General features: G+C 42.7%; 1 protein-coding gene across 8 annotated transcripts in view; it reads left to right on the top strand.

Moving 5' to 3' along the window:
• Positions 1 to 13,314, top strand: part of DPY19L3 (dpy-19 like C-mannosyltransferase 3) — a 72,176-nt gene extending 58,862 nt beyond the window's left edge. For 6 of the 8 annotated variants that reach the window (XM_078063007.1, XM_078063005.1, XM_078063006.1 and 3 more), the window contains 3 exons: positions 5,600 to 5,732; positions 7,991 to 8,149; positions 9,543 to 13,314. In XM_078063007.1, coding sequence (XP_077919133.1) covers positions 5,600 to 5,732; positions 7,991 to 8,149; positions 9,543 to 9,704 — 454 coding nt within the window. In that variant the 3' untranslated portion in view covers positions 9,705 to 13,314. The remainder of the gene's footprint in view (positions 1 to 5,599; positions 5,733 to 7,990; positions 8,150 to 9,542) is intronic. The other 2 variants (XM_078063010.1, XM_078063011.1) reach the window with 1 other exon arrangement.
• The last annotated feature ends 6,515 nt before the right edge of the window (positions 13,315 to 19,829 follow it).

The following is a 19,829-nucleotide window of genomic DNA, read 5'->3' on the forward strand; positions in this document are numbered from 1 at the left end:
CTTCGGCATCGCTCTTGTGCTCCAGGGACCCTGAGCTTCCGTTTGGGGATTAGGTCTTGCCAGGTATTCACTTGGGCTTCTCGGGGTCGGAGGGTGAATTGAAGGATTCCATCACCTCAGCAGGACTTAGTTCTTTTCTTTTCTTTCGGAGGGGCTCAGGTATGACCTTTTATTGGCTAACCAGACAGCTTATTCCATTAGGATACCACTTATTAATATGAGAGGGGCCATACCGGGGGGGATTAGATTTCTGTGAAAATATTGAAAGCCTTAATGCATGAAGTTATATCTGAACTTGTATACTTACGAATACAATCGAACAGCTATTTACTGAGCACCAACTAGATATAGGACATGATGATGAATGCGTAAATGGGGTGGCTGTCCTTTTTTTTTGTGAGAGAGAGAATTTTAAGCAGGCTACATGCTGGGCATGGAGCCTGATGCAGGGCTCGATCTCATGACCCTGAGATCATGACCTAATCTGAAATCAAGAGTCAGACACTCAACCGATTGAGCCACCCAGATGCCCCTCCATCCATTTTAATACTGCCTCTTTGCTAGGGCAAATGTTGAGCCTCATCTCAGCGCCATTGTCTTCATTCTTTTTTTTTTTCCATATTCTCATTGTTGACTCTATTTTAAGACTTTGAGAGGCTTACCAGGTTTCAATTGAAATATTTTTAAAGTTTTAATTTTTAGTACAGAAATGTCCTATCTTTAGTTCCTTAGAGATTTATTTATTTAAAGATTTTATTTATTTATTTGAGAGAGAGAGAGAGAGAGCACGAGTGGGGGGAGGGGCAGAGAGAGAAGCAGGCTCCGTGCTGAGTAAGGAGCCTGATGTGAGGCTTGATCCCAGGACCCCAGGATCATGACCTGAGCTGAAGGCAGATGCTTAACCGACTGAGCCGCCCAGGCGCCCCTGGAGTAGAGATTTAAATATAAGTATAAATTAAGAACACTTTGAGATTCAATTCCTCATTAACCAGCAAGGACATTTTGTTGAAATCAGCCCCAGAACCTTCCCTGGGAGAACTGGGAGGCTGCTCACCCCACCCCTTCCACAACACCACCCGTGTGCTCGCTCACTTGGTCACCTGCCTCCCACGTGACACTGACGGGCTGCACACCTTGCTCCCCCCAGATTAAGTGCCGTGTTCATATTAACTCCTTTTTGCTGATAATGTTTCCCAAATACAAAGGTTAAAAACCTGGTATCTTGGGCTTTTTGGTTTTTTGAGGTTGTTGGGTTTCTTTCTTTTTTTTTTTTCTGTTCTGGTATCACTTTCAGCGAGCCTGGGGTGGTATTTGTTGGGCCTTCTCTGTGACTAGGAAGCACATTTCCTTCCACGAGGCCAAACACAATAGCAGGCTTCATACCTCATTCTTCTGTGACCACTTGAGTGTTTCAGTCTCGGTTCCTGAAATTCTTCTCTAACGTTTTGCAGTTAAGACACTCCTATGGGGCGCCTGGGTGGCTCAGTCATTAAGTGTCTGCCTTCGGCTCGGGTCATGATCCCAGGGTCCTGGGATCGAGCCCCACATCGGGCTCCCTGCTCCACAGGAAGCCTGCTTCTCCCTCTTCTACTCCCCCTGCTTGTGTTCCCTCTCTCGCTGTCTCTCTCTCTGTCAAATAAATAAAATCTTTTAAAAAAAAAACAATCCTATAGATTTGAATATTTTGAGATGTGACATTTTAACTACGGGGCTTTAGAAGAGTTTTCACTAGCAGTAGTCTGTTTTCAGTGATGAAGCCTGCATGTGCAATATTTTCTCAATGGGACGAAGAAAATGGCCCAAACTTCCTTATCATTTTATCAAAGCAGAAAGAATTACTGGATATTTTAAATATGATGAAGGTTAAGTTCAGACCTTAAATGCCTATAAGCCTCTTTTATATTTAATGAATCATTTTGTGGTATTTGCATAATTCTATAAATTTTTGAAGTGTAGATAAAGCAAATGTTCACACATTATATTATAATGCTCAGTTTACCCATTAGTTCAACAGTAATTAACTTGTTGAAGCTTAGAGCTTCAAAAATAAATGAGATTATTTGTTCAAAATGCCATCAGGTCTTCCTGGAATGACATTTAAATTATGTAATGTAAATCCGTTTGACCTGTGAGTCCTTGTCATTATTTAGTGACATTTCTTACAGAATAAATTGTTTGCAGGTTGGGCAGCCTGCCTATAGAGCTTGGCAGAGAGCTATAAAAACAAATTATCCTTTCATTTTATACATCATTTGTTCACACATTGGTAAAAATTGCTTTGTTTTTCTATAATAGAGAAGTGTCATTCAGTGGTTAAAGCTATTTTAGACACAGACCACAGTCTGTGTCAGCAGAAGTATCTGGGAAGGAAGAAGAACAAGCATTACACCTGCCACACTGCATGTTTCAAGTTAAGGACAAAGAATGCCTTTCCCCTCTGCCTGCTAAGTTTACCACAGAAAATATAAAACACAGTGAATCTAGGTTTTTAAAGTTCAGAAAATGTGTGATTGTTTTTCATTCTGTTCCACTTTGCTTGTTTGTTTTACTTTGCATTTGCTTTATGGGTAAACTTAAATATTTAAAGTAGCAGTGAAATGTCCCAGATTTACTATGGGCTAGCACGGAAAACCGAATCAGTAGAAGAAAGCAAATAAACATCATCTCCGCTATGCTTGGAAGTCAGTAGATTTCAAAGAAGTAGTCTTTCTAGTTCATTTGATAGGCATTAGGATACTTGTATTTTGCTCCTTTAAAATAAAACCAAGGACCTTAGTGAAAGACTCTGTGAACAATCCAGAAGATTGTTGCACCAACAGTTGAAACAGATTACATTACTTTTAAACTTCTGACTCCTGACTAGTGAGGCCAAACATTAAAACACGTCGCAAATGAGGGCAGTTTATTTCATTTTTCCCTCAGCGCCTCTCAGCAGTCATGGGACCCATCACCTTGCTCTGCCTGGAGATGACTGCTCTCCCGGGGACTGCACCCTGTGTGTTCTGTTTCCAGGATAGCTAAAGGCCCACAGAAAGTGCTAGTAAATACGTGCTGGACTAACTACTTGTTTATTCGGAAGTGCTTGCCTGTAGTGGGAGCTGAGTCTGGCTCTATTCGCTTATTAGCTAGTAAGCTTCTCGAAGCCAGGTTATCGCCGTACGGTGTTTTGCCGCCCAGCACATTGTAGGCCCTCGGTGCTGTAGTTTGAATAAAGAATAACTCTCTAACTCCCCAGCAAGCAGTTCAGGACTTGGGACATTTTAAACCTTTATGAACTGTGTAATTCATACAAGTGGTATGGTCAGAGTCCAGGGAGGGAGATGAAACCTTGGTCATAAGCCATGAATAGACAACAGTCATCTGTGTCTGCCACAGTTATAAAATAAATGTAGACTAGCAACAGCTCTGTGCATCTCCCTGATGTTGACCCCTGTTCTAATTCAAAATGGTGATGCTAAGACAGTCTGAAGATTTGAATGGATGTTATCAGCTCAGCTGTGTAGAAAGACCAGTTGGGCACCCTCTAGGCAGAAACCAGGATAGCTCAACCACAGTTAAGTCTCACCTCTACCCCACGCTCTGCCAGATAGGGAGACCAGACTTCACTCCTTCCTGCATTCTGCATCTGATCAGGTCAGTGGCCCCAAAGACAGGCACTGTGGGGCATTATTTAATATGCGGCATTATTGCATTATTTATTGCAGTGGAATGGTTTAAGCCAGTTAGGAGTATACAAAAAGAAAGACTGGCTTGGAAAAACGTTGACATTTTCTTGAATTAGTATTTGCCCGCGCTTACTCGTCCTTGGCAATTCTAACACACTATGATGAGAACGGCCCAGGCCTGGGGCCCAGACTAAGTGTTTAATAAGGGTCAGTTGAATTAAACTAAGTATTTGTAAAATCTCCCGCTAAGGAGCACTACACCTTCACATGTTGTCATTGAAACCCTTGTGTCCCCCTGACCACATGGGGCTAGATATCAAGAATTCCCTGTAAATTGTCAGTTCAAGGGGACAGAGCAAACATCTGTCTGTTCTCGTGCTCCTGGGTCTGCTTGTTAGAACGCTCACAACCTACCGAGCACAGCCAAGCTAACTAAAAACTGTTTTCTCTTGGAATCCACACCTTGGGCTCTGGCGTGAGTAAGGGGGGACGCAGGTTATGTGTCATCCCCAGGTGCCCATTGAGAAAGCGCCTTGAAATCCAAGTGAATGAGAGTGTCATTGTTAGAAAAGCCTGAGTTCTTCAAGTAAGTTATTTGTAAGTGTTGCAACTTAAACTGTAGGATGTCTCACTCATAGGCATCCTGAGGCCTTTATTGGATGGCATTCACACTGTAGTCTTACCTTAGCATTACACTGAAGTGCATGGAACATCCTCGTGCCATATGGGAATATGATGGCGGCCTCTCTTAGAAATGTAGCACCAGAGTAAGTCTCTGCCCTGACCTCCAAAAACACTGAGGAGGACAGCCTGCTCTAGCTCTTTCTACAGAGCATGTTGCGTTTTAATAATTTCAGTTAGACTCCTTCTCAAAACTGTCCATCTTCTCACTCCCCCTGGCAGGCCGAGACTCCTCTTTCTGAGCACAGGAAGGGCACGTGTGGCCGGTGGTGCTCCCAGTGGGCCTCTTGAGGACGCGCCGCACTGAGGAGAGCCTGTAGAAGGGCGCTTATGTTCTTCACAGTAAACTGACACCTTGTCAGTTTGCAAGGGACTCCCAGGTTCCCAAAAATATGGAATTAAAATCAACTACTAAAACTATTTTCCAGAGGGAAAAGGAAAAATGCTCTTACTGTAATCGGGGAGTCTTTCCTTCATCCTCCTTCCTTGTCCTTCACACCCCACGGGGAGGCAGAGGATTGCAGCTCGGTGGCACACGGGGAGCGAGGTCATGATTTAATAATATAAGAGTGCCCGTATTCCCCCACATTCCTTAGACTTTCATAATCAGGACTGAGGAAAGGAACATAGGAAATACTTGTGTTCCCACATCAGAAATGGTGTATATCCCCATACTGAGTAATAAATTACTTGCTTTTTCAGAATCTTCTGTGTTCTTTTGTTTTTACAAATTCTTTTTTTTTCTGGAAAGCAATTTATCATAATATCTGTGATCTTTTTTTCTGGTTTTAAACAAAAACAAGGAAATTGTTGGAATTGACTCATGATCAGCTGCAGTTTCTGGCTTTATAATTTGTTTTACTCTAGGCAGCCCTTTAGTTAACTTTAATACAAAACGTGATGACAGTCTTCTAAGTTCTTTTTTGTCAGAATCTTTTGTCAAGAGTAGGAGAGGATTATGGGATTTAGCCTGGAAGACTTCGAGCCAGGAGATACCCACATCCTAAGACCATTCGTTATAAGAGTAAACCCAGCAAAACAGTGAATGAGAAATTTCCCAACCATTGTCAAAAACAGATAGAAGTTTCATAGAACAATTTGAGTGCAAATGTCAAGGGACCTCTTGTGTTTTTCCCAAAGTCTCAGCCCTTCCTGACACAGCTGGGTGATTCTGGGAGTGTGATGTTGTCTTCATTGTTGTCTGTGAGGAGATCTTAGCTGTGAGGTTAATTCAGACCCTTGAAATCTTTCAGCTCTCACACTCCAAGGAAGGCCGTGTTTGCTGGGAGCATGCAGTTACTGGCCGGAGTCAAGCTGTGCACAGGAAGGACCTTGACCAACCACCCACACTACGAAGACAACAGCCTGAGGGAGCGGACCAAAGCGGTGAGGACCCGGCCGGCCTTTCCTTGCCTTGTAGCTGATCAGAGCAAGTCGGGCCTGAGCCCCTGGGGCTGGCGGCTGCTGAGCCTAGACTTTGCCCTGCCCTGCCCCACGTCCACTACAGGCATCCATATGTGTTCCCCTTGGTTGGAAGAATCACAGAAGAAAAACAGCTTGAGATGTACTGAAAAGAGCATTTGAGAACAAAGCTGTCAGCTTTTGAATCGGAGAAGGAAGGAAAAGGAGTAGGGGCACACTGGTCACTTATTTTATGGACCGTTGTGTGCGTGTGCGTGTGCGTGTGTGTGTGTGTGTGTTAATTGGTAATATGGCCACATGGTTCAAACTTCAGAATAAACCAAAGGGAACTTAGTGAAAAGCCTACATCCCAGCCCTCTGCCAGCTACTGGGTCCCCTCACAGGAGACAAATAGCGTTACCAGTTTATTGTATATCTTTCCACAGGGATTTTATGATATACAAATGTGTATACATACACACATGCCCCATATTCATATTCTTTTCCCCCTGTTTTACGAGACAAGTCACATACTACATCTTGGTTTCTTTGGCACTTAATATATTTTGCAGCTCATTCCAAATCCGTATATTAACAGCTTTCTTGTTTTTAAATCTACAGAAATTGTGTTATGCAAATGTAGCATATTTTATTTAACCATTGGGGTTGTTTCTCTGTCTTTTGAAGTTATGTAAACAATGTTCCAAATGATAGACTTGCATACGTATGACTCTGCACATCGATTCTTAGAGGTGGACGCGCCGGCGTTTGTAGCCGAGCGAGATGGACGTCCTGAGTCACGCTCTACAGAGGGAACCAGGGACGTTCCAGCCCGCGGGGCAGGAGGCACCTATCTCCCCAGCGGTGGCGTCAAACGTTTTAATGTTTTCTGTCAGTCACTTCTTAATCTTAGTCGCTGAAAATTTGCTGAAAAGTCTTGTTTTGGCCTGAGACTTAACTAGCCTAAAAGCACATGATTTTTACTAAATCCATTGGATTTTATGAGAATATCTGAACCTAGAGTCCTGCTAAAATGGGAATTTTTCAATTGGTGCCAGTGTTCGAGATTGCCCCAGGTTAGCTGGAGGAAGCAGGGAGGGTGCCTGGCTCCCCAGACCCAGAGTTCGGCGGGGCGGTGGCCCGTGTGGCTGGGACTCGGGGGAGGGGCGGAGAAGCCACAGCAGGTGCACGGGGGGGCTCCTCCACGCGCCACCACCTCCGGGACCCCGTCCGTGTCTGGGGACCGAGCTTTGTGCTCTCACAGAACTAACGTCCCGAAGGTCCTGGTGCCCTTCTGCAGTCACGGGAACACCTTCGGCGTGAGGCCCGCTACTGGGCTCCGACCAGGATGGCCCCACGGCGTCAGCAGCAGAAGTAGACCACCCCCCTGGCGTAGCGCCCATCTGTGCGGGCACGCTGGCCCTCGGCGCCCCGTCTCTTCAGTCAGAGCCACATCATTAGAAATCAGTGTGCCGGAAAGGAGTCGGCAGCCCTCTCCGCCACCCCCCGCACACATACACACGTGCACACACACACACAAGACACAGAGCCTCCTCCTGCTGCCAAGTCGCAGAACACAGGGTGCTCGCCATCTGTGTCTTCACGGAAGGGATGTGACGCTGGTGATGAGCAGGAAGGACGTGCCTCCCGCTGAACCGCCGCTGGGGGCTACAAGGTGCTCTTGCTCTGGGAAGGGTGAGAGAGAGAGAAGCGTAGGGTCTCCTGCTGCTCACGCAGGGACCAACCAGCCTGGCACCAGGGACCTGTGGCGCTCCTTCTCCACAGCTGCTGCTGTCAGAAGCTGGGGCTCCTGACAAGTGTAGGTGCCCCAAACTGCACCATCATGCTTAACGGACCCTTTTCGTCCAAGGATCTTTTTAAAGGTAGAGAGTGAGTCTGATTTACTCCACCGTGTTATTTACCTTTGGGAAGCAGCCTTAGAATTGGCACCTACCAATGAACAACTCCCAGTGATAGTTCTAAATCCGTATCTGTCGGGTGTCTAAATCCAAATGTATGCAGCATGCCTCACCCTTCCTTTTCTCAAGGCTGAGTCATCACAATATTGTTTGGCAGTGTCCCCCACGTGCTGCAGATCTGTGGGTGAGGGAGTGGCCCGCACGGAAACAGGTGTCTGGGTCTTAGACAACCCCCGTGGGACGCCACCGCATCAGAGCCCCTCCACTAACTTCCTGGCAGTTGAGTGGCATTTTTCCCTATTCTCCTTTCCTCTCATCGTGCAGGTTTATCAGATTTATGCAAAGAGGTCCCCAGAGGACGTGCATGCCCTCCTGAGGTCCTTCGGCGCGGACTACGTCATCCTGGAAGACAGCATCTGCTACGAGCGAAGGCACCAGCGGGGTTGCCGGCTGCGGGACCTGCTGGACATCGCCAACGGGCACGTAAGCCTGTCCCCTCGTCCTGGGCGGGACTCCTGGGGACGGGGGTCCAGTCGGAACCTCTATACGTTACAGAATGATGACATGAATCGAGTACCCAGCTTCACCGCATTCTGTGGGACTCCCGGCTCTGGCACTTCAGTGACGGCCGTGGGGACTGCTGAGGGGACAGATGAGGGAGCTTCATGTCAAATAGAGCAGCTCTGTCTTCAGCTGATTTGTATCCTGAGGCTCTGCATAACATCCATTTTTTAAAGCTTTGCTGTTAAAATCAGAAACAAAACCTTGACCTTTTAAAACCTACGCTCCGAAGCATCATTTTGGCTGGCACGTGAGTGTGACTGTGACAGCAGGGCTTCCCTCCTAGCCGCTCCTGTCACTGTCCCCTTTGTCCACGGGCACAGTGCCACAGAGATGGCTTTCTGCGGCCAAGCCTCCACTCCAGAGCAGAAGAACAAGCTATTTCTCCCTCCTCCTCCTGAGGAAAATGTTCTTAGAGCTATGCCAGGTCTCAGATCAGCGCAAGCAGAAGATTTTCATCCTTTAAGAGGTGGTGTGTGCTGTAATTATTTGGTATAAAAGCTGACAGATATTTTAAAAAATGAATGGGAAAAAATGATAAACCTGGCCTAAATCTCAAAAAAAAAAGAAAAAACTTGACTGTACAAAATTGGAGATTCGGAACACCTAAGATCTACTCTCATGGCGAATTTCAAGTATAGGGTATTTTATTTTAACTGTAGTCACCATGCTGTACATTAGAGCCTCAGGACTCATTCACCTTATAACTGCAGGTTTGTCCTTTGACCAACACAAATGTACTCATTCACTTGATTGTGGTGATCATTTCACCATGTCTATGTGAATCAGACCATCAGGTTGCATCCCTTAACCATACACAGTCTGATTTGTCAGTTACGCCTCAGTAAACCCGGGGGAAAGAGAACATGAGATTCAAATTTTTGCCCAACTGTCTTGAATTCAGAGGATAACAGACCAAAGACATGCATTTAAATTTTGATTTGTGTTTAATTTTTTCTAACTAATGAGTTGGAGGATTTCCTCTGGTCATAGTCATTCTTCTCTGTACTTCATTTTTGTGAGAGCGACAGTGTAGTACATTCCTAAGAACAAGGAGATCCAAGTTCTCCTTCTAGCTTTGCCATTAAAGGTGATCATCCTGTTACACTCAGCTTCCCTCCTCAGCCTTGATGTATACTTCCAAGGGGAAGTTGGACCAGATCATCTTTTAAGTAGCCACTGACATTGAAATAATACAATTTATGTTCACCTAACATACCACTCTCAAAGAAACCCAACACCTATTCCTACTTGTCTTGTCTCCTATAAATGTGATATTTCCCCCAAATTGTATTTGGTTTTGTTTTGGCTTTAGATGATGGATGGCCCAGGAGAGAATGATCCCGATTTGAAACTTGCGGGCCACCCTCGGTTCTGTGAAGAGATAAAGAGAAACCTGCCACCCTACACAGCATACTTCACTAGAGTGTTCCAGAACAAAACATTCCACGTTTACAAGCTATCAAGAAACAAGTAACCAAGCTCTCTGTTCAGCCTCTATTTTTGATACGTGAAAGTCCATCCTAATGAAACCAACAGTAACATTTCGTATGTCGTTAGGTAGCCTGTACCACAAAGCTGTGATATGAGTAAGTTGTAGAGATGTTTACACAAGCGTCACTGTCCTTGAAAGTATCTTACACAAGCTTCTGTCTTTTTTATCTTGTTTCATTGATGTTCTTTAGCCTAAACTTCTCAACTTCCTAGGAGTGGTCTAGAATTTCGTTGCTGGGGAGAATACTAAGTGGGCCACAGTGGCCTGAGCAGCCACACATCATGGTGGAAATCCAGAGGCTGTTCAGGATTGAAGTACTGTTAATTGACTTCAGACAGCTATGGTGGAATCGAATTAAGGGGATGCATAATTAAATTCTTTAGTGTTGGTTCACTAGTGAAGACCAATGGATGGCTTTTTAAAAAACTCCTTATCATCCTGTTTCACCTAAAAATTTTATAATGTTTTCCAACTGTCATGCTTTTAATATTTTTTTTAAAAATCATGTTAGGTTTTTGTATATATCTAAAACTTTTTGTTGTGCCCTGTCTGAAATGTAAAGTTTAGCACCTCAGTATATGAGTCATGTGTCGCGTGTGTGTGCGCGCATGTGGGTGCATGTTTAAATGCCGGATACAGGAAAGTGTGACAAATTCCTTATTGTAAGTCGTGAAAGGAGCAGAAATGTGATGTAGCCAAGCAGGTTTTGTTACTGTTTAGTGTTATTTTAAAACCTATTGATACTATTTAGCCTATCCTGCAAGTAAGAAAATTTTTCTTCATTTCTTACTCATTTAAATTTACTGGGTTTGCAAAATTTTCTAAACTTTTTGTTTTTAGCCTTTGTATTTTTTACAGCCTAGAACCTTGCAAAGTCTGAATATTTTTAAAATGTTCTATCTTAACTAATTCATTAATACAGTATTTTTGGCAGAGAGCATTTTCATACCAAATTTGATTTGTGGTCTCCAATCTTACTGTGAGGGCCTGGGTAGTGTTACTGTTTTTCTTACTAAAAGGTAACCAAGTGCCTCTAAGTCATGCTTATTTGTAAACAACAAAGAGGATTATGTATACCTGTTCAAAAATTTTTTGATAATTGCTTTTATAATTAATTTCTAATGAGGGGGACATGTAAAAGCTGCTGATAAAAGCATATTGCACATTTAATTAAATCAAGATGGGTAATGAAATTAACTTTCTCCCCTGTTCTTGCCAGTTGGAAATGATGTAAAGGTTTCTCCTTGCAGTTGTACTGAAGTAAATTACCCTAGGCATCAAGATAGATATATCACATGTTCAAATTATTTCACATTCAGTTACTACTTATTAAACAGTATTCAGAAAGAAATGTTACACTGTCATGTCGGACTCCAGGATACGTGGCTTTTTTATCAAAACTTATTTAAATAAAAAAAAATTGACACTGGCCGGGTTACTAAATTAGGCAGCTTAAACTCCTGAATTATGTCTTTCCTGTATCCTGTAATAAGGTTGGAGACCACTGCAGTTTAGGATAATACAATAATAAAACACTGTAATCAGTACGAGAACTTTAATTAAGCCAGTAATGATGCATGCGTGGTGTGGCTGACAGCATGGGTCAGTACTTCCTTCGGCGAGTGCCTTACTCCTAATTGAAACGAAGCACATGTAAGGTACATGTTAGACCACGTAGTTTTTTTTTTCAAGTCCTCTATTACCTTCCTGATAGATTTCGGTTTTATTTTAACTATTTCTCTGTATGCACTAATCTAAGCATTTGGGTATGTGGAGTCTCAGTGTAAGAAACATGTACTTAAATTTGTACGCTGATCATCACCACCTTGATGGCACACAGGGATCTCTTTCTCCTAGTTTAGGTGCCATTGTTGCCAAGACACTGAGTGTTGAGTCTTCAGTGAAAAATATAAAGTGCCAAAAAAAAAAAAAAAAAGTCTTGCAAGACAAAATCCACGCATACGCTCTTTCCAAGACACTGTGACCATGTAGACATTTTTCTTTTCTGATGACCAAGTCTGTCAACAAATCATGTTGAACATTCTTAGTGCTCATCAGTTTCTCTTTTACGACCTTCTCGTTGGAGTCCACAGGAGGAAACAGGAAGAGTGACTGACTCCTGGCCCTCTGCCAAGCCGGAGCACGCCACCCGGGGCCTTGGCTCCCCGCCACACAGATCACAGCGGCTGTGTGAATATTTGGTAATAGCCTCAGATTGTGGCTGGGTTTTTTTATGGGTAGAATAACCACTTGATTTTGCTTCAGAGTTAGCATTCAGAAGAACCTCTAAGTACAATAAGTGCTCTTACCGATCCTCTGCTTACGTGACTCACCAGATTCCCCGACAGTCTCCATCCGTCCTGTGAGCTGACTGACCAGGCCGCTCCCCGTGTCCCCTCCCTGCTGTGTGCTCAGTGCCCGTGCCAAACTGCTCTGTGCCAGTTCTCCTTCTTGTTGTGAGGACACAGTTCAACACAAACTAGGAAACAGGGGTGGAAAAAGCTATTTCTGTGAACATTAACTGGAATGCTTTGGTAAGGTTTGATAAAGGTTGAGTTGCTGATAAAAATTGCTTTTAAATAAATTAGGTGTGGTTGGGAAAATTCTAAAATATTGGGAAAACATAAAATTCAAGAAAATTTCTGAGCTTCGATTGCTTTATAGATTTAAGTACTCGCTCCACCTTTAAAAATATCTAGACTGACCAGAGGTATTAAAATGTACCCAAACCGTATTACAGGTATGATTTATGCAAGCATAGAACTGGAACCATTGAATCCTTATTGCAAAGGAAAGACCTTGGCTTCACAGCAGATTAGCAAATGAATGGACAATTATACTTTTAAAGTTATGATTCCCTACTTAAATCTACTTACTTCATTAAATGACTTCATTAAATGACTGATACTGATCACAGTGGCTAATAGAGATTCTACTACAGTTGAAAGGTTCCAGTTACTCTTTTATTACAGACTTAAGAAATAGGGATTCATTTCAGATGTAAGAGCCAGGAGCATAATTAGGTGTTATCTAAGCCATCTGTTGTCCACTTAGAGATGATTTTCTTGAACTTTGTGAGGTCAGCTAGGGGTGTGTGTGTCGCCGTGCATGTGTGCGCGTGTGTGGGGTGGGGCAAGGACAGATGTAGATACTTCATCTGGTCTGCATCTTTACTTCACAATTAACTAAAAATGTTTATTCTGATTCCACGTGAACTTTGTCTAAGATGTACCAATTTTAGCTCATCTTTGGCCAAATCCTACATGAGTTAACATAGAAATACTCCATTTTTTAGATTTCATTTAAATCTTGGAATTAATAGGAAGATATTAAAACATTTTCAGATCATGTATCTTGGTTAATATGCTCCCAAATGCTTTATATATGACAGCCTTTTGGCCCAGAAGAGAGTGCTTATCTGTTGATGGAAAAAACTTTTAAGATGAGAGTAGCTTGCTTTCTTATGGCAACTGGCAATTGACTTTCTGTATTTAACATCCTCTGGGTAAAATCTTACAAAGAGCTTTTATAATTTGTTGTATTGAGTTGTATGGACATTATATACTAAATAAAGCTCTTTTAAAGTACACAAGATGAGTGTTTTTCCTGTCTTTGAAGGTCAGAAACCAAGGAACCATCTATTAAAGTGTATTAAGTATCTGCTACATGGAGTCTAGTCCTTAATGATGGATGTGCCAAGATCTTGTCTGGACTTGCTAATGTCGTAGGAGTTTATTTTTTCATGGAATTTGGTTTGATAGCCGCGTACTTGTTTCACTTGAACCTCAGGGCTATAGTTGTATTTCTGAAGAGAAGAATTTATCCTCAAAGAGGTTAATGCTGTTTGTTTTCACCTCTGGAATTCTTTTTATTTTTTTATTTTTTATTGTTATGTTAATCACCACACGTTAGATCATTAGTTTTTGATGTAGTGTTCCATGATTCATTGTTTGTGTGTAACACCCAGTGCTCCATGCAGAACGTGTCCTCTTTAATACCCATCACCAGGCTAACCCATCCTCCCACCCCCCTCCCCTCTAGAACCTTCATTTTGTTTCTCAGAGTCCATCATCTCTCATGGTTCGTCTCCGCCTCCAATTTCCCCCCCTTCATTCTTCCCCTCCTGCTATCTTCTTTTTTTTTAACATATATTGTATTATTTGTTTCAGAGGTACAGATCTGTGATTCAACAGTCTTGCACAATTCACAGTGCTAACCATAGCACATACCCTCCCCAATGTCTATCACCCAGCCACCCCATCCCTCCCACCCCACCCCCCACTCCAGCAACCCTCAGTTTGTTTCCTGAGATTAAGAATTCCTCATATCAGTGAGGTCATATGATACATGTCTTTCTCTGATTGACTTATTTCACTCAGCATAACGCCCTCCAGTTCCATCCGCGTCGTTGCAAATGGCAAGCTCTCATTCCTTTTGATGGCTGCATAATATTCCATTGTATATATATATACCACATCTTCTTTATCCACTCATCTGTCGATGGACATCTTGGCTCTTTCCACAGTTTGGCTATTGTGGACATTGCCGCTATAAACATCGGGGTGCACGTACCCCTTCGGATCCCTACATTTGTATCTTTGGGGTAAATACCCAGTAGTGCAATTGCTGGATCGTATGGTAGCTCTATTTTCAACTTTTTGAGGAACCTCCATACTGTTTTCCAGAGTGGCTGCACCAGCTTGCATTCCCACCAACAGTGTAGGAGGGTTCCCCTTTCTCCGCATCCCCGCCAACATCTGTCGTTTCCTGACTTGTTAATTTTAGCCATTCTGACTGGTGTGGGGTGATACCTCATTGAGGTTTCGATTGGATTTCCCTGATGCCGAGTGATGTTGAGCACTTTTTCATGTGTCTGTTGGCCATTTGGATGTCTTCTTTGGAGAAATGTCTGTTCATGTCTTCTGCCCATTTCTTGATTGGATCATTTGTTCTTTGGGTGTTGAGTTTAAGAAGTTCTTTATAGATTTTGGATACTAGCCCTTTATCTGATCTGTCATTTGCAAATATCTTCTCCCATTCTGTCGGTTGTCTTTTGGTTTTGTTGACTGTTTCTTTTGCTGTGCAAAAGCTTTTTGGTGGGGATGCGGAGAAAGGGGAACCCTCCTACACTGTTGGTGGGAATGCAAGCTGGTGCAGCCACTCTGGAAAACAGTATGGAGGTTCCTCAAAAAGTTGAAAAGAGAGCTACCATACGATCCAGCAATTGCACTACTGGGTATTTACCCCAAAGATACAAATGTAGGGATCCGAAGGGGTACGTGCACCCCGATGTTTATAGCGGCAATGTCCACAATAGCCAAACTGTGGAAAGAGCCAAGATGTCCATCGACAGATGAGTGGATAAAGAAGATGTGGTATATATATACAATGGAATATTATGCAGCCGTCAAAACGAATGGGATCTTGCCATTTGCAACGACGTGGATGGAACTGGAGCGTGTTATGCTGAGCGAAATAAGTCAATCAGAGAAAGACATGTATCATATGACCTCACTGATATGAGGAATTCTTAATCTCAGGAAACAAACTGAGGGTTGCTGGAGTGGGTGGTGGGGTGGGAGGGATGGGGTGGCTGGGTGATAGACATTGGGGAGGGTATGTGCTACGGTGAGCGCTGTGAATTGTGCAAGACTATTGAATCACAGATCTGTACCTCTGAAACAAATACAATACATGTTAAAAAAAAAAAAAAGAAGAAGAAGAAGAAGAAGATAGCAGGAGGGGAAGAATGAAGTGGGGGAATCAGAGGGGGAGATGAACCATGAGAGACGATGGACTCTGAGAAACAAACTGAAGGTTCTAGAGGGGAGGGGGGTGGGAGGATGGGTTAGCCTGCTGATGGGTATTAAAGAGGGCACGTTCTGCATGGAGCACTGGGTGTTATACACAAACAATGAATCATGTAACAGTACATCAAAAACTAATGATGTATGGTGATTAACATAACAATAAAAAAATTTTTTTTTAAGATTTTATTTATTTATTTGACAGAGAGAGAGCACAAGTAGGCAGAGCGGCAGGCAGAGGGAGAGGGAGAAGCAGGCTCTCCGCTGAGCAGGGAGCCGGACGTGGGGCTCGATCCCAGGACCCCAGGATCATGACCCGAGCCGAAGGCAGCCGCTTAACCGACTGAGCCACCCAGGCGCCCCAACAATAAAAAATTTTTAAAAAAACATTACAGATATACTGTCTCTCTGTCTTGTAGTCAGAAGTCAGCATGGCTCAGCTGTTTCTCTGCCTGGAGTCTCAGGACAAGGAAAGCCAGCCCCGCCCTGAGGGCTCTAGGGATGAGTCCACCTCCAGCCTGATTCAGGTTGTGGGCAGAATTCAGTTCTATGTGTTTGTGGAACCAAATTTCTCATGTCTTTGCCGGCTGTCAGCTAGGGACCCCCCTTAGCTCCTAGAAGCCTCCCTGGGATCCTTGTGCACAGCCCCCTCCATCTCAGACCCACAACAGCGCACCGGCTCCCCACCCTGCTGCACCACTTTCTACTTCCTCTCTGCCACATCTTCGTGCCTACAGCTGGAAAACGTTCTCCACTTTGAAGGGTGTGCAGCATTAGATTGCACCCACCAGAAAACACAGGATGATCTCCCCATCTCAAGGTTTGTAACCTTCATCAGATCTGCAAAGACCCTTCTCCCAAGTAGCATGATGCATCCACAAGTTTTAGAGATTAGGAAGTGGAGACCGGGGATGGGGGACAGATTCAGCCTACGACGTTGTATAGAAATTAGACTTGGGTGTGCAGAGGGTAAGATTGGAGGCAGGAAGACCTGCATTAAGGGTATTTTAGTCCTCCCAGTGAAAGGTTATAGTCTGGCGAGCAAAATGGTAGTGGTGGAGAATGAAGAGAAGTAAGGTGTGTAGAACTTGCTGGTGGATTATACATTGGGAATAAGGGAAAGAGATCACGGGTAACACCTAGATTTTTTTTTAACTGGGTATGTGATGGTAGTGCCTTCTCTTGAGATGGAGAAGACTGGTACAGTAGTCATTATTGGTGTTCAACAAATATTTCTGGTTCTCCCTTCTTCCTGTCCTCCTTTTGGTTGAGTGTGGCCTTATGACTAGTTCTGGCCAATGAGATGTGTCCCTTCTGGCTCAGAGCATTTAACGCCAACCCCAAATCCTCAAGATTCTTTCTCTCCCGGATGGTGGCTGCTACTCCATCAGCCTGGGTCCTGGAATAAGGGCAGCACGGAACAGTGCTTCCTGCTGACTTGCATTCCACATGCAGTTGAAAAATTAACCTCTGTTGTTTTAAGTCACTGAGATTCAGGGCTGTTTGCTATTGCGCCACAATATCGCTTATCCTGACCTAACATACTAAGGAGGAGCAGGCCTTTTACAGGAAAAGGAATAAAGGGTTATGGAGCGGCCATGGTAAATTTGAGATGCTTAATCAATGGCGTGTCCAAGAAATGTGCCTCTCTGCCCACTTCACTGCTTTACTGCAATTAGTATTAACATACTACCTCCACTCACTGTTCTTGGGTTCCATGAAGCACCCCTGTTACCTTTTCAATAAATTACTTCTTTGACTTGAGCTAGTGTGAGCGTCCATTCTTTATAACCAAATGATCCCTGATGAAGACACTCCAGTGAAGGCAGAGTTCTCATGAGTCTGGTTTTCTTGAGGCAGACATCTTTTTTAAATGTTCTTTATTCTCATTACACCTTTTTCACATGGTTCTCATGGCACTTGTCACCCTGAATTCTAGTTAATTACATATGTTTCTACCCTTCACACTGTGCTGTGAACTTCCTGAGGGTAGGGGCTATTTCTTTTTTGTCTTCAAGTTCCCATTGGACGCTCAGAGTGAGTGTGTCATAAAGCCTTGTTGCATCGGAGTCTGCAGTTGAGATCAGGTTCATCGGATTAAATAATATTCAGCGAGTTATAGTTAGTCGACTCCTCCCAGAGAGAGAAACGGAATGGGACCATGGACCGTGATGTCTGGCAAGCTAACTTTCCTTTCCTGCTGCCAACTGAGGAAACTGATCCACTACACATTCCAAGAGGAATGTATGACTGTGAAAACTCCACTGAAAAATTGTCCAGGCATCAAGTCAACAGAAACAACAACAACAACAACAAGAACTGCTAGTGACAGACTATATGTCCATTTCAACAGGATATCTGCTATGTCATTATCAGGAGCACTGCTCCAATATTTATTAATTAAACCACGTTTAATTTTGTTGTTCATATTTTCAATATATATAATTACTAGTCAGTTGTTACTAGTCAGTTGTTGAGAAAAGTGTTAGAACCTCCCATTTTGATTATGGATTTGTATATTTCTTGGTTTTGTCCTGTTAATTTGCTTTATATGTTTTGAAGCAATGCTATTGGATACATTAAGATTTAGAATTGCTGTAACTTAATGGCAGAAGAATCTCTAACATTGTGGAAGTGCCCCCACTTAATATCTAAGTAGTGCTTATTGCCTTAGCTCACTTTGTCTGATATTAGCAGAGCCATACCAGTTAGTCTGTATGGTGTATATATATTTCTACCCTTCTTGTTGGAACTTTTCTGTATTCCTATATTTATAATGTGTCTCTTATAAACATAGAGTTGGAGGGGATCTCCATCCTGACCTTTTTTTTTTTTCCTTTTGATAAGAGTGTTTAGTCTGTTTAGATGTTAATGTAATCATGATAGATACATTGGGGTAGATACAGTGCTACTACACAGTGATGTTATGTCCTTCTCGGGTTATCTGTCCCATCTGGAGGCATGTGAGATCCATGTTTCCCTTTTCAGTGATATTGATTTTGATCACTTAGTTAAGGTGTTGCCCAATTACTTACTGTATAGTTACTAATTACAAAAGGATCAGTAGTAAGTGGTGTGTGGAAAGATATTTTGAGATCAAAAACCCTGTTCTTCATCAATCCCTGCTCCTCCTACTAGATCTACCACCCATCACTGATCTTTTTATTTCAATGTTCATGTTCTTCCAGATTTGAACAGTGAGAGTCCATCAAGCTGGCTCTTATGGTTTTTTTTTTTTTACGTGCCCCGTCTTTTCTCTTAGCCTTTACTCTCTTTCTGGTACAACAAGACCTCCCATGCCTATTTTGTATATTCCCTACCCCAGCCCTGTAATCAACCATTTCTCCAAGGAGCCCTGGTCATTTTAGTGGGAAATACTATTTAGACACCAAAATCTGGATGCTAGGTGTGCTCATTGCTATTGTCATGGACTTCTAGGATTTTTTGCTGGACTATGTGGGGAAATTCACACACACATACATGTGAGCACAAGAAAATTAATATAATATATAATATAATATAAATATAATAATATATATATAATATAATATATAGGGGCGCCTGGGTGGCTCAGTCGTTAAGCATCTGCCTTTGGCTCAGGTCATGATCCCAGGGTCCTGGGATCGAGCCCCACATCGGGCTCGCTGCTCTGCAGGAAGCCTGCTTCTCCCTCTCCAACTCCCCCTGCTTGTGCTCCCTCTCTCGTTGTGTCTGTCAAATAAATAAATCTTTAAAAAAAATTTTTAATATATATATAATATATAAAAATATATAATATATATAATATAAATAATATAATTAATATAAACACATACACATATGCACAAACGTAAGTTTGTGCTGATACCACCAATTCCAATCCAACTCCACAAGGTTCTTCCTTGCCTTCTCTCAATAAAAAAAAAATCTATATTTATATCCGCCTATTTCCACTCTGGCTCCCAATACTATCAATTCAAAATCACATAAAATAGGGACTCAGTCAGGAGGGCATACAACTCTTGATCTCAGGGTCATGAGTTCGAGCCCCACATTAGATATAGAGATTACTTTAAAAAAAATTTTTTTAAAGAAAATCAACAAAATAGTTTCAGAATTGCTATACTTCTAAATCACTATGAAAATCAAACCTACTCAAAAGAGTTCAATATTTGTTTGCATTTCTTTTATTATTTCTTTGTGAGTATATACCCAAAGTATTATGTTTAAACGTCACTTGAATTAATTCTATTCCCACCACTTCATTGTGGTTGTTATTCTAATTATTTAATATTTAGAACATTAATGTGATTCCAAAAGT

The sequence above is a fragment of the Halichoerus grypus genome, chromosome 15, assembly GCF_964656455.1.
Source record: "Halichoerus grypus chromosome 15, mHalGry1.hap1.1, whole genome shotgun sequence".
NCBI lineage: Eukaryota > Metazoa > Chordata > Mammalia > Carnivora > Phocidae > Halichoerus > Halichoerus grypus.